The following is a 15,198-nucleotide window of genomic DNA, read 5'->3' on the forward strand; positions in this document are numbered from 1 at the left end:
TCCTGTTTCCATGGTGAGGAGGAGGCAGCATCTCTAGATTGGCTGGGGACAGTCTGGGTTTACACACAGTTAAAATGACTGGTGTAGTTATTAGCATTGCCCCATGCCTCTTACCAGAAGGTCCTGGACAATCAATTCTGTACTCCACTCTATTAGAGAATGCATCTCACCTGTTTACATTGTGCACATGAGAAAAACAGAAGTGAATGAGTTTGCCTGAGGTCACAGGTCTGTGAAGAGATTGTCATAAGCCAAAGTATAGTCTCCCCACCCCCCGTCAAATTACTGATTTGAAGTCCTAACCCCTTGTACCTCAGATGTGGCTGTGCTCAGAGATAGTGATGAAGTGGATGTGAGGGCATTGGAGTGCAGTCCGTCTGGTGTCATGGGAGAAGAGGACATGTAAATGTACCCAGAGACCGCAGGGATGCCTGTGCACAGCGGTGGGGATGGCCTGTGGGGACGTGGAGAGAATGCACTCAAATGCAGACCCCTCCTTCTCTGGCTTCCGGCCTCCAGGAAGGACTACGCCTCCAGGGGTTCCCATTGTTGAAGCCCCCACGTCTGCCTATTGCCGTGTCAGCCCCTGCAGACAGACGCAGGGTTATGTGCGATTTGAACCCAGGACTGACTCCAAACCTGCCCCCTTTTCCACTGAGCTTTCCCTGCGCTGGGTCCATGGTGCAGGTGACAGAGTCCATAGTGCAGTGAGAGAGCTGTGTTGGGTCTCTGGCATAGTATCCAGGCTCAGCTTCCAGTCTGTGGTCTTTGGAGAGCCCGTCTCCCCAGCAGGCTGGAGGGCTGTGGGGGAGAGTCCGAGGTCCCCTGGTGATCTCTAGGTGGTGGGAGCTTCCTGGTTCTGTCCCGCAGCGAGAGGGCTTATGGGGCACCAATCTGTGCCAGTGTCTGAAGTGTCTCCTGGGAGCAGTGCGTGCTGAGTCAGGGCCCCCGTTGTCGCTCTCACACTGGATGGGCCTCGTGGGGGAAATCAGACTCTGAAGATGAGTCACGATCGGCACCTCATCTCTACGCCGAAGCCGTTGCCTGACATCCGAGTGCAAACAAACACTGCCCTCTGATCATCCACGGACAAGAATGCCCCTCGCCGTGGCAGAAGCTTGGCTCGGAATCCACCCGCAGAGCCAGCTCTGTCTGCTGCTTGCACGGAATGATAATGAGCAAATTCCTCTTCCTCTCCCCACTTTCTTTATTGCAGCTTAATTGCTTATTAAAATCAGGCCTTTGGCCTTGCTGGTCTCAGGAACTCCTGGGCCTGGCTTTCTGATCGTACAAGCCAGACTCGTGAAGGGCAGAGTTTTACTCCTCCAAGATCTGTAATCAGGCTCTGGCCTCTTATTTAAACAGTTAGCTTTGGGAATAGACGTGTACACAGAGTCACTTTCAACTCATTTCTCTCTCCCTCCTGGTGCCCGCCGGCATAGTGCTAGCTGCTGAGTCGGAACTCGGTAAACACGTGTGGATTGATTCGGCCGACTGTACGCCGGCTCCCTGCTGTGGCAAAGTGACTGCGTTCTGTTTTCAGTCATGTCGCGTGTGCTAGTTTCTGTGGGCCACGGCCACAGCCTTTAGCAAAGCTGCAGATGCTGAGAAGGGATTCCAGTGTTTGTTAAGGTGATGCTGTTCCCCCGCTGTCTGTGTTCTTTCTGGTATAGACATAGTCCCAATTGTGGGACCACTTTGTTGGCTGAGGGACTGTATTTTCCAGTAGAGCTACCGTAAAGTAACAGAACATAGGTTTCTCAAGGACAGGGTGCTGACATCAAATCCATGCTTCCGGTACAACCTCTGGGACCCTGGACAGGTTACTCAATCCCTAGTTGTCAGTTTTTCCATCTCTATAATGGGACTAATTGGAGTTGTTACAGGGGTTAATGATAATCTGCGTAGAAGTTAAGTCCAGTGCCTTAGGGTGTGGTAAGGAACTGAACAGTTGTCAGCTGTACTACAGATGGAACATCCTTAGTCCAGGAATCTGAAATGCTTCAAAATATGAAAGTTTTTGAGCACTAACATGGTGCTCTAATTTTTTTTGGAACACTTCATATTTCCAATTGGAGTGTTATTCAACCAATAAAATCTATGCAAATATTCCAAAACCCAAGAAACTCCAAAATCGGGGCCTAAGCATTTCAGATAAGGGATCCTTAGCCTGTGGAGTATTCAGCTATTCTAAGCTTTGGTTAAGTAATCTACTCGTGGTGTACAGTTCAGAATAAACCAGAGGTACAGAGAGGGAGGGGGAGAGAGGGCGGAGTGCTTGCATTTGCAATGAAAACTGTGTCTCCGGGCAAGAGCGAGCATTTCCTTTAATGTTGTGATACCATCTAAATAATAAATTCAAAAGAATCCTGCATTTGGGAAAGAGGCCCAAAGGGTAACTCAGCAATGACACCAGATCCTGACGGTCATGTATTTCCTTGCTTGATGTGATGGTGCCGTGACCATACAGTCTGGCGTGTCACTCAGTGAGCGTTGGCTATTATAGTAACGGATGTTACCTGTTTCATGTTCCTGGGATGTATTTGCAGACTTAGGGAAAGACAGTATGTGTTGTTCCTATTCCAAGGCTGTGAGTGTTTGTGACAATACTTTGTGTTTCTGTCAAAATCATGGTTAGGAAGTTTGTCCGTTAGGTATTGCCACAATAATGCTATACAACAAGCCACTTCAACACTCAATGAATTGAAACAGCAAGGATTGGCGGGTGTCGGCTGATCTAGGCTGGGCTTGGCCCCACGCTGCCTGTTGGGGTCTAGGTCTGTTCCGTGCATCTATCATCTTTGTTGGACCAGCAGGCTACTGGGGGAAGTTCTTGTAGTGATGGCCAAAACCCCAGAGGTCATGCTCAACTACCTAAGCATATTTTAACCTGCTCCCTACACACATGTGCTAGTCTGTGCTTGGACAAAGAAGTCAAAGGGCCAAGCCCAAGCTGAAGGGGTGGGGACACACCCTGCACACACGCTGCCAGGAGCTGCAGAGTCCCATGTGACGGGACCCTGTGGTCACAGGGAGCTGTGAAGAGGGAGGGACACTAAACCAACCCCCTGGTTCCCCATTTGACTTCCCCAACCGTAGTCACTGCAGTCAATGATATGAAAGGATGTCCTTATTTTTGGCCATCTTGGAACCTGCGTTAGGAATCTGTGAGCGCTCCATTATAGCCTGTGAGCATGCTGCAAATTCCCCTTTGGTCTCCAGCAGCCTTGCCCGTGACAGACAGGAATTTACTCTACTGTAAACCGAAGAGCCCCGTTGTGGACAGACACGATGGATTAGGCAGACAGCATCATTGACCCGGTTCCACTTCGTTAGCCTTTCCAATTAAGGAGGATGTCGCTGAAAGTGAGACCTCACAGATATATAGTCATCCCCTGAATTCTCCGGATGGAGCCTCGACAGGGAGATTCTTGCGTTTCCAAGGTGCACAGAGAGAGGAGAGCAGAATCGTGTTGGCTGGTGATCCTTAGTGTTAATGACGTGAACACTTCTGAGTACTTTAGCTTGTTCCTGGACGATTAATTCAGAAGTTAAATAGATAGCATCTGTGCTTTTGTCTTCCAGAAGCTTCTTAATAAAGCTTGGACCCTGGCTGTGCGCTGATAGGGTCTCTGATCTCGGAACACCGAAGAAAGAACTGCTGTTTCACTGTGTCAGAGGAGCAGGCACTGGGTTTTGTCAGCACAGTTGACAGAGATGTCCTGTGTTGTTTCCAGCAAAGTTGTTCATAGGGCTCCACCCTCTTCACCCTCTTGGGGTGCTGCACAGTGAAGCATGAGCCCCAGACACCGTGCAAATGTGTTCTGAAGCTCAGCTCAATGACTGGGCGTGCACCCAACACCCCAGTGTGATGCGTTGTTAGGTCCTGGCTTGGAGAAGATTAATTTGGAGGCTAAGATGCAGCTTCTGAAATTCTAATCAAAGTCTAGATGGATCTGGATGGACGGACGGATGGATGTAGACTGAATTTAACTTGAAGAGCAGAGCTCACCTGTTCTTGCTCATTGGAGGCACTGCCAGCCACAGGCTGGGAAGATAGTCTTGCCTCCCAATGCCCAAGGCGGGTCCTGCCCTGTGACCTTCCTCAACAGGAAGTTCAGGGTCAACAGTTGCTGCACAGAAGTACTGAAGGAGCTACCTGGAGGGGGTTCCATGATAGTGGCTCAAGCAGAGAGCTTGCTTGGAAAAAGTGGCTGAGTGCATGTTAAGCCATCCTAGCTGCTACTTCACCCTTGGCAAGGAGAGAGGAAGAGTTTGGAAAAGAGAGAGGCCCGAAAGACGTATCCAGGTCCCTTTATGGGCCAAGGCTGCGGTGTTGGGAGGAGAAATGTTCCCCTCAGTATATTCTGGGATATGAGGGATACTTGGTGCCTGGGGAAACGTGAGAATTGGAGCCAGGTTTTCTCTTGGCAGCTTCCTGTGAGCCATGCCAATCAAGAAGTCCTGGGAATTACACTGAAAGCTGGAATTGGGCAAAGGTGAATTCTTTATCTTGAAAGAAAGGTCAGAATGGACCAGAACCCCAAAGTGTGCCCAGCGTTTGCCTAGCCGTTGGGATGGCCCCACCCCATATCTGACAGAGTGCCGGGATTTGATTGCCGGCTCCCTTTCCCGACACTAGACCCTGGGTGGCAGTGGTGATGGCTCAAGTCACTGAGCTCCTGCCGCTCACGTGGGAGACTCAGCTTACGCTCTTGTCTCCTGGCTCTGGCCCCAGTCCACATGTGGCTATTGTGGGCATTTGGGAAGTGAACCAGTGAGTGAGCCAGAGGTCTTTCTCTGTCAGTTAAAAATAAAAATAAAAATAAATGAAAAACAAAATGTTGCTGAGACGATGACTCTCATACTCAGAAGTAGGCATCCGTATGAAGATATCACAGAACAGTGGCTAAGAAAGTGAGTGACAGTTCTTCTACAGTAGGAGTTTGCAGAGTTCTAATTTCCCTTACACTTCCTTCTTCTTCCTGGCATGAGCCTCTGGGCTGGTGCTCATTTGCGTGGCTTCTGCCTGTGTTGGAAAATCTGCTAGGACAAAGCCAGGCTTCATACTGGGTTTGTACTTTGTGGCCCTAAAACCGTGCCCATTCTCCCTACGGGGCAGCTTAAGGTTCTTTTCTCAGAAGCATGAATGGTTAAGTTCGGAGCAGACATAGTGCAGACAAAAATAGTCTTTATGTGCTGTTTCCTGTTTTCCTTGGAAACCACTCCCTGTACCCACTGCCTCCTCCCCTCAGTCTCTTCCTCCTTCTGCACCTACAGGGTTCCTCCCCCAGCCCAAAGGGTTCATGCTTAGTGACCCGGGACCTTGCCACCAAGCATTTCGAGTCAATTGGCTTTTGTAGAGAGTGAATGAGTAGGATGTTTCTCTGGCCCTCTCTATCCTGAAAAAGATCCGTCTCCCCCAGCCCTCGGAATGTGCTGTTCTCGCCAGGAATTCAGCTCCTTTCTTTCTGGCCTGTTCCATTTTCTTTCCTCTCTCTCTCTGTCTCTCTTTCTTTTTTTCCCCCAAGGTCAGTTACGACTTGCTGGCCTAGTCCCTCATCCAGACTTTACATTGTTTCAGGTTCACCTCTGATCATTTCAGGGACACGGCTTCTCTCTTACTGAGAGGATTCTAACATGCTTTGAGATACGTGGTGGCAGTGCTTGGCTTCCTTATTTTTTTTTTTTTTGACAGGCAGAGTTAGTGAGAGAGACAAAGAAAGGTCTTCCTTTTTCCATTGGTTCATCCCCCAAGTGGCCGCTAATGGCGGTGCGCTGCGCCGATCCAAAACCAGGAGCCAGGTGCTTCCTCCTGGTCTCTGATGCAGGTGCAGGGGCCCAAGCACTTGGGCCATCCTCCACTGCCCTCCCGGGCCACAGCAGAGAGCTGGACAGGAAGAGGAGCAACTGAGACTAGAACCCGGCGCCCATACTGGATGCCGGCACCACAGGCAGAGGATTAGCCAAGTGAGCCACGGCGCCAACCCCGGCTTCCTTATCTTTATACTGTGCCATCTTGTGTGATCTCCATGCTGGTGCCCCCTTCTTGGAAACCTTGAACCTCCTTGCATCACTTGGATGTGGGAGGAAGAAAGGAGGGGACAGATTGGACCGGGCTCATTTGACATCTGCGTAGCTTTGAGGAGAGTTGGGCTGCCTTCCCCGTGGGGTTACTTGAGCTCAAAGGATTCCATCTTTGCTGGCAAACGGTTCCCTGGTCCGCATCTCTCATGTGTGTCTTCTCCTTTTTTCCTGCAGGATCCGCACCCGAGTCCGCTGATCACCCTGGAGACCCAGGTGAGTCCCTTTCACGTCTTGGTTAATTATCTCTGTCTTGATGCTCCTTGGCTAGCTTGCTGGGGGCTCAGAAGGGCTGGACAGGCACCTGAGGCTGTCGTCCTGCCATGGTTGGATGTGTGCAGGCATGCACATGTGTGTGCACACACTGGCTGTGCACTCCCCTCCATGTGTGTAATCGTGTGGGTGTGCACATGCAGGTATCTGTGTACCTCCTCCCTGTGGCAGGGGCTGTAGGTCCTTTCTTGTGAGTGTTCCTCCGTCCCTTGCTGCTGCCTAACCATCAAGAGGAGGTGAAGTGAAGGCGGAGAGGAGAGAGCGCGGAGCCAGGCGGCAGGAAGATGCTCTTGTGTGTCTTCCCTTCGGAAGACTTTTTCCCCGTGGCGGGACCCAGCAGCCAGGGAAAGGGGCTGCGTCCCTCTGTCCACTCCCACACGAGGCCATTCCCTGGAATCTAGGTCACCACTGTGTCTCCATGTGGTGTGACGACCCTTAGAAGGGTGGGTGTGGCCTTAGCCGTGCACTTTCTGCTTTCCCAGGCGGTTGGGCAGTGCAGTAGCTACATGTCTCTCACAGGCCCAGGTGAGCATCCCAGCTCTGTGTCATCTGTCTCTGTGCCCTTGTTGGGGCCACGCAGCCTCTAAGCCGCTGTCTTCTCATCTGGAGTATTAGCACAGTGACCACTGCCTGCCCTGCCTTACTGTGGTTAAGCATTATAGCAGATAATGGTGATAAAGCCAGCGGGGCATATTGTGTGCCTCTGAGTGTTTGCTGTTCAGTTTCTGAGGGGACCTCAGGAAGTCAGCGTAAAATAGCGTGAGCAGATAAAGTTCATTTTGCTGCAAGTGTTTCTAAAATTCCTGAATATGAGGGGTCTTCGGGAAGGTCACAGAAAATGTGTAGTATTAAAAAAAATACATTCATGGATTTCAATGTTTTTGCACCTAAATAAATTTTAAAAATTGTTTCCCTCTTCCATGAACTTTCTGAAGCCCCAGCATGTGTCTTCCCTGTCCTCCTGGAGTTGCAGGGGCTGGCTCGGTTCTTTGGCTCTGTGTGCTGATCAGAAGGTCTGGGGTTAAGGGAGATGGCAGGGGCCACCCTTGGAGCGCCACAGTGGACAGTTTTCAAGCGTCAGACACAGGCACACCTATGTGAACATTTCAAGGCTGAAAACAGCTCCTGGGGGCTTTTGGGAGCTCACTGGCCAAGACCCCCTCTTCCTTTCCCTTAGCCCTCTCCCTTAGGTCCTTGACCCCTCTCTCTCTGTGGGTCTCTGCCTGGGTCTTCCCAAAGGAACAAGAGAGGAGCAAACCCACTGGCTTCTCCTTCCTGGATCTTGAAGCCCAGACGTGTGGGGGAAGCTGACGCTTGGGGTTGCTTTGTGCACTTGTGTTCTGTGATGTCCCAGCATGCACTTGTGGTTCTGTCGGCTCCTGGGGTGACCAAGTGACAGGGCCGGCAGGACGGAAGAAAAGTGGCTTTGAGCAGAAGGGTCCGGTTTTCTCTCCCTGGCGGGCCATGCTTGGGTTCAGTTTCCTCCGTCTTTCCATCATTCACATTCTGCCGTAGCAGTTCTCGCCATTTACCATTTGTGAAGTTTGAGTACCTGAGAATGTACTTTTCCTTAACTCATTCCGCCCTCAGAAGAAAGAGTGTCGTGGGCTAGTGGTTGTCAACCACAGAGTGATTTTGACCCCGGAGGGACATTTGGCAACATCCGGAGTCGTTTTTGGTTGTCGCTTCTGGCTGGGGATGGGGGTGGGGGGCACTCCTGGTGTTAAATACCCTGCAGTGCATGGGCCAGCCCCACCCAGGAAACAGTGATCAAGCCCAAGACTCTGCCAGTGGTGTTGAGTTTGAGAAATGCTCATTGATGAAATCACATTTTTGAATTTCTCTCTCTGTGTCTCTTTAAATATTATATATATATTATATGTGTGTGTCATATAACACTAAATAAATATTAAACTATTAACATAAAGTGGAAATATTCCCTGGGTGCCTGCTGAGGTCATCTGAATCTGTGGTCAGACTTCTATGCGCCATGCTTTGGGAAACGTGTCCCTCCTCTGTCCGGCAGATTAGGAGAGGACTCTAAGACTATGATTTTTTTTTTTAAGATTTATTTATTTATTTGAAAGTCAGAGTTATACAGAGAAAGAAGGAGAGGCAGAGAGAGAGAGAGAGGTCTTCCATCCGATGGTTCACTCCCCAGTTGACTGCAATGGCTGGAGCTGTGCCGATCCAAAGCCAAGAGCCAGGAGCTGCTTGTGAGTCTCCCACGGGGGTGCAGGGGCCCAAGGCGTTGGGCCATCTTCTACTGCTTTCCCAGGCCATAGCAGAGAGCTGGATCAGAAGTGGAGCAGCCGAGACTAGAACCGGCGCCCATATGGAATGCCAGTACTGCAGGCAGCAGCTTTACCTGCTACACCAAAGCGCCAACTCCCATCTCTTCTTTTTTGAAAAAAACATTTATTTTATTTATTTGAAAGGCAGAGGCACAAACAGACGGATGGATCTCTTCGATCCACTGGTTTACTCCCCATATGCCCACAACAGGGGGAATGGGCCAGGCCAAAGCCAGGAGTGAGAAACTCCATCTGGGTCTCCCATGATCCTTCACTGCTGCTTCCCAGGGTGCAGTAGCAGGAAACTGGAACTGGAAGCAGAGCTGCTACTCAAATCCAGACAGTTTGATAGGAGATGCTGGTGCCCCAAGCACCAAGCATCCTCCCCCGCCCTTCTCGTCCAGATCCGTTCTTCCCCAGAAGGAAAACTCAGGAGACACGGGAAAACCCATGAACGAATTATCTGTGTCCAGAACTGGGGAAGCCAGATAGTACCTCCCTGGGGGTTGAGGGGCAGCTCTGCCCTTGTCCCCGCTGTGTCCTTTGTTCTGGACACCACCTGACGAGCCCTTCCACACCTCCATGGGAAAGAACAGTCCCATGGCGATGACTTTGGCAAGCACACAGTGAGGGTAACAGCTCCTATGAAACAATAACCGCTCTTCAGGTCACATCTGTTAGCCCAGGGGACGTGCGCCTCAGTCTGCAGCCATTGGTGACGCAAGGCAGACACTCTGTGTCTGTTCCACATCACTGGGGAAATGACTCTATTTGTCAATCAACATTCAATCTGATTAAGTTCTTGGTCTTTAGGGAGCTGTAGGATAGAGCTGTCTTTCCCTGAGTTCTGATTTCCCATTTTAAAGACACATTGGAACCCTACCAAAGCACAAAGCACAATTTTTTTTTTTTTTTCACAACTGTTGGCATAAAGCTATAGCCAGATCTGACTCTGTGCTGGACATCAGCCCTGGACATCAGCGAAGCAGCTCCTGGCTCTTGCCTACAGGCAAGGCAGAACAGAAGAGCAGGGAAGAGTTAAAATGCATGAGTGCCGTCTCCTAAATGTGTCCCCTGTCCGTGAGCAAGATGGTGGCTGTGGCCACGTTTGGAAAAACCAATTGCACAGGTGATGTGGAGCTCTGTGTGTGTGTGTGTCCCCACTTCCTCCCCCCATGCCCTTTGATCCTAAGGATGGCTTTGCCTGCCACATCTTGGAGTCTGGGTTCTGCAGGTAGACCTATGTGTTTAGACTTCCCCGCTAGCCCGTGGCCTTAGAACACGCGTCAACAGCTTGGCTTGCCCAGGACCCAGCCTCTGCAGGAGCCCGGCCAAACCAGGGCCTTTCCTTCGTGCACCCTTAGTATGAGTGGCACCGGTCCTCACCTGCTGCTTGGTTCATCTGTCCCTATGCAGCTGTTCTGAGCTTGTGAGGAGGGTTGGCCAGGCTGCTGAGGGCTCCTTTCATACTCTTTGCTATCAGCACAGCAGAGCTTTGCATCTGTTGGCATCAGCAGGACTCTCTGCTTAATGACCACATTAATTCAACGAGGAAGCCAAGGAAGGTTGCAATCCCTGGTGTCAGCTTTGCCCTTGGCAGGCTGCCCCTGGGGAAGGACCAAGGCAGTCCCGACTTGCAGCCGTGCATGCTTCTCTGTGCTCCAGATGGGGGCTCCCCAGGAGCCGGTGACCTAGAAATGAACAAGGTCTGAAAGGAATTGCAATTTGGTTAGCAGGTTGGTGTCCTTATCCTTATCCACACTCCCACTAACTGCAAGGTGTCCAGCGTGACAAATCTTCCCAGCCAGATGGATCACTTTACAGGCTTTTGTTAGGATTCTACTCCCCCCCGGGGGGGAGGTCCCCTGGTCCCAACAGGGCGGGGGCCGGGGAAGTGGGGAAGTTGCAAGTCAGGTTGGGATGGCTCCTTTTATAGATACAGGGCATGGGGGTTAAAGATTGAGGCATGTCTGATTCTCATTGGTTGATGTTTAGGCGTCCACAGGGACCTTGGCAAGGACTTTTCATTTCGGAAGTGTGGGCAGGGACTCTCCATTCCCGGAAGTGTGGGCCTTCTCTCCTGCGGATCCCGAAGCTTTTGCCATTTGCCAAGAACTGGCCTTTCCCATGGCATCCCCAAGTGCCGCACCCTGATGCAGGTGCTCTTCTAGCCCTCAGCTTCTGGTGAGGTACTGAAGGTTTAGCGAGGTTAAGTAACCTGCCCACAGTCACACTGGTGCTGCAAAGCATTGGTGGGTGTCAAACTCAGGGTCGTGTGACATCACAGTCTCTCCTCTCAACCTCTGCCCTTCTTTGCCAAAAAATAAATTTGCCTTGACTAGTAGAAATATTTGGTAGGACTCAGGCAAAACTAGAGGGACTGGCTTGAAATGTGCCACCCAAAGTTGATTGCTAGATAGATAGATAGGGAATGCTTTGTATAATGTCCCAGATGTACTTAGACAAAGTAGAGAGATGGATGATGTGTGGGTGGGAGGTGGATGGGTGGATGGATGGATTGATAACTTTATATAGAGAACGCTTTGTACAAGTATTCTCAGATGTACTTAGATATTATAGGTAGAGAGGTGGAGGATGGATGGATGGATGGATAGATAGAAAAGGAATGTTTCGCACAAATACTTGGGCATAGTATAGGTGGAGAGATGGATGATGGAAGGGTGGATAGCTAGCTAGCTAGAGAGATAAAGACACAGATAGAATGTTTGGCACAGTGAGTAATTTTTTTGACCGGAAACTTGCCACAAGGCTTGTGGATAAAATGGCTTAGGCAATAGACCCAATAGAAATTTCATTTTAAAACAACAAAAGAATGAAACATCTCCTCTGTGCACATCAATAGTGTTTTGATGAGTCTGAATGCTTATTTGATTCTCTTCTTCTTATTGATTCCCAAGACAGCCAGTCATTTCTGAGTCTGCTCCAGTTGGCATAGCCGCTTGTCATTTAATTTTAACTTTTCTGCCTCCCCCTCTCCACGCCAATAGCTTCTCTGTCAATTAGTTAATGGGCTCTCCTCAAACAAGGAGACACCTTGGGAGCTGCAAGAAAGCAGCTCTTTTGTAAAGCAAAGAGTTGTCAGTCTGGGCCCTTGTGAGGCTGACTCCACTCAGGAAAGCAGACCTTCATTTGCATGGCGCTGCCTCTCAGGGCCTGAAGATCAAGGGCATATGGAAGGGAACTCCCAACTGCTCAGTTTTCAAAACCAGCCAGGTACTTGAGTCTCTTTGATCAACTAAGTGGAAGCAGAGGGGAAGGGAACAAGGATGTTGCTGGGGCCATGAGGACTCTGAACAAAACTCAGGTAGAAAATGAACAGCAGATGTGAAGCCAGGTTGCTGCTTTAAAATGGCATCTATGCAAATCCATTCATCTCCTTGCTTGTTCAGTAAATAGCTGTTGGGCCACGTGGAGGCCAAGCCTTGTGCTGGTTGCTGCGGAGACAGTGATGGGCCAAAGAGGGCTCCTGCCCACGAGGCTTCCGTTCCGCTTGGGAGAGTCAGGACACATCCAAGCCAGTTGGCGCATCTGTGATTTCAGGTAGTGGCCCGTGATTAGAAAGCAGTCAGGTGTCTTTGCAAACCAGCATGTGACTGCACAGCCAGATCTCCCCTAGAACTGGAGTCGGGTGGGGGGCTGACCCCTGCCTGGGCTAGGTCCAAGTTCTTGTCTCCTCGTGAAAAGAGACTGAGGAGGAGGCAAAAAGGTGCGCAGCACAGCAAGACTTATGGGAAGGGACAGTGCACACCCAGACGTGAGTGCAGGCGACCTCTTCTGAGGAAGGAAGGTGTGCTTTTACAGGAGGGGGTGGTGCCCTAATTGAATTTTCAAACAGCACATGTGGTAGTCTCTAGGAAGTGTATTCTTGTCTGGTGCATGATGGGGAGGGAGGCTCAGGGGCATGATGGGGAGGGAGGCTCAGGGGCATGATGGGGAGGGAGGCTCAGGGGCATGATGGGGAGGGAGGTTCGGGGCATGATGGGGAGATTCAGGGGCATGATGGGAAGGGAGGTTCAGGGGCATGATGGGGAGGGAGGCTTGGGCATGATGGGAAGAGAGGCTCAGGGGTATGATGGGAAGTGAGGTTCAGAGGCATGATGGGAAGTGAGGTTCAAGGGCATGATGGGGAGGGAGGTTCAGGGGCATGATGGGGAGGGAGGTTCCAGGGGCATGATGGGGAGGGAGGTTCAGGGGCATGATGGGGAGGGAGGTTCCAGGGGCATTATGGGAAGTGAGGTTCAGGGGCATGATGGGGAGGGAGGTTCAGGGGCATGATGGGGAGGGAGGTTCAGGGGCATGGTGGGAAGTGAGGTTCAGGGGCATGATGGGGAGGGAGGTTCAGGGGCATGATGGGGAGGGAGGTTCCAGGGGCATTATGGGAAGTGAGGTTCAGGGGCATGATGGGGAGGGAGGTTCAGGGGCATGATGGGGAGGGAGGTTCAGGGGCATGATGGGGAGGGAGGTTCCAGGGGCATGATGGGAGGGAGGCTCAGGGGCATGAGGGGAGTGAGGTTCCAGGGACATGATGGGGAGTGAAGTTCAGAGGCATGATGGGGAGGGAGGCTCAGGGGTGTGATGAGGAATGGGTGTGTTGAGCCTGCAGTGTTGGACCATGCAGAGGCCTTACATGGCCCAGAGGCCCCTCTAGGAAGCGGGTGGGATTAGGGGTGCACGCATGCACAGGTGCCGCCAGCCTGTGCTTCTCACTGTGAACTCCCCCGTCAGCCTCCCCAGTGGGTGAGGATTGAGCTGAAAGCTTGCGTTCATGAACGAGTTAACCTCGCCAGAGACCACAATAGTAGTGTTGAAATTTTTTGCGTGGTTTGGGTTCCTATGAAAATAACGCCAGGTTTCCTTAGAGTCAATTAGAGGGTTGCTCCTTCAGGCCCCTTCACTGCCTTTATGTCACGGCAGTGTCAAGATGAATAAGGAATTACCTTACCAAGCAAGGCTAGAGGACTGAGGAGGTGGGGATAAAAAAGGCCTTAAGCTCAGGTCCATCCGTTCACACTCGTGTCCCATGGGAGATTTTGGTTTTTTAAGCCCACAAGGGTTTAGGGGCCCACAGAAGTGTCAGGGACCCTGGCTCACTCTGTTTCCTCTGCCATCCTGGCTGAGTGGCTCTCATCCTCCATGTTACCTTGTGAACCAGGACGGCTGCTGAACTCCAGCTATCCTGTGTACATTCCAGATCGCAAAGGCAAGTGTGTCCACTCCAGAGGGAGAAATTGGAGAGGCCAAGGGAGCTTCAGGTCTTAGCCCAGCTGTGCTGCTCTGGGGACAGACGTCAGAGATCTAGATGATGAGCACAATCACTGATGGACAGCTGGACTTGACCTGCAGTGTAAAACCACCCAGGACAACGGCTGGGGACATTTGTGACTGTCACAACTTGGCCCCGCATGGGGAGAGGTCAGGGATGCTGACAGACGTCCTCCAGTGCCCCAGAGAGCCCTCTCTCTCTCCAGGAGAGAATTCTGCAGCCCCCAGTGTCAGCCAAGGCTGAGAAATGCCAGGGCAGTCCCAGTTGCTCCGTGGACAGCTTCTTTGATACAGACACTCCCAGCCACACGGGGGTGTCTTCCCTGGTGATCAGAGGTCACCCTCTCTGGTTGAGAGCCTTCATCCAGCCTGCTGGCTCTGGCATGACCCCCACCCCCCCGTGCCCTATGAGTACAGTTCTGCATTTATCACAACTGACTCTGCACACACTGACCCCGATACACATGCTCGTGTGCACAGGGTGTGCAACAGGCAGATCTTGTTGGTCCATTATGGGAGGAAAAAAGACTTTCTTGGAAGAATCGGGTTTCACGGCTCAATAGCGCAGACAATTTAAAGCAATTTAAAAATCCAGTTCCCAGGGCTGGGATTGGAGAGGGGCCGGCCCAGGCTTCTGTCCTCACGGAGCAGGCCCTTGGCTTCTCTTGCCTTTCGGCCTGGTTCCACTTTCCAAGGCAGACCACGGCCTCTGTGTGCAAGCTCCTTTCTCTCCAAGCTTTTCCCTCCCTCCCCCGATTTCAGCAGCTGCTGCCTTCTTGTCTGTCTTCCAGCTCTGGGCTCCGATTAACCTTGTCCTCCATGGAGAGCAGTTTTGGGGAGCAGTCAGGGAGTTTCCGAGTGGCTCTTACCTGAGTCTCCAGCCCATCAATTTTTATGGTGCCCAGCATCTGCCGAGAGGATGGTGAGATGAGACCAGCGCTCAGCCATCTGGCTTCGTGCCGTCAGCCGCCTCCCGGGAGCGGAGCTTCTGTGGTGCGCACAGGGCCTTTGATCTCTTCCTCCAGGTCTGAATGGCTGGGTCTTTGGTGAACCCATTTCGGTGGGGAGGACAGCAAGACCCTTGCTTGCGTGCTGACCTGGCCCCCTGTTGGGAAGGCTGCACTCGGGCGGGGAGGGCTTGTGGTCCCACGCTGGGGCTCCTCTGCTGTGGCAGAACCCTCCACCAATAGCCAGCGGCTTCCCCCAAGTGCAGCGGCAAGCGTCGCTTTGAAAAACAGATCACAGCGAGATCACCGTTCCCCTG

The 15,198-nt window shown here is 51.6% G+C and overlaps 1 protein-coding gene across 1 annotated transcript in view; it reads left to right on the plus strand.

Moving 5' to 3' along the window:
* XYLT1 (xylosyltransferase 1) overlaps positions 1–15,198 on the plus strand; it is a 335,879-nt gene that overhangs the window by 94,689 nt on the left and 225,992 nt on the right. The window contains exon 2 of the mRNA XM_070064777.2: positions 6,262–6,300. Within this exon, the coding sequence (XP_069920878.2) occupies positions 6,262–6,300 (39 nt within the window). The remainder of the gene's footprint in view (positions 1–6,261; positions 6,301–15,198) is intronic.

This window comes from Oryctolagus cuniculus, chromosome 19 (assembly GCF_051225735.1).
Source record: "Oryctolagus cuniculus isolate XC-2025 breed Fujian yellow rabbit chromosome 19, ASM5122573v1, whole genome shotgun sequence".
Taxonomy (NCBI): Eukaryota; Metazoa; Chordata; class Mammalia; order Lagomorpha; family Leporidae; genus Oryctolagus; species Oryctolagus cuniculus.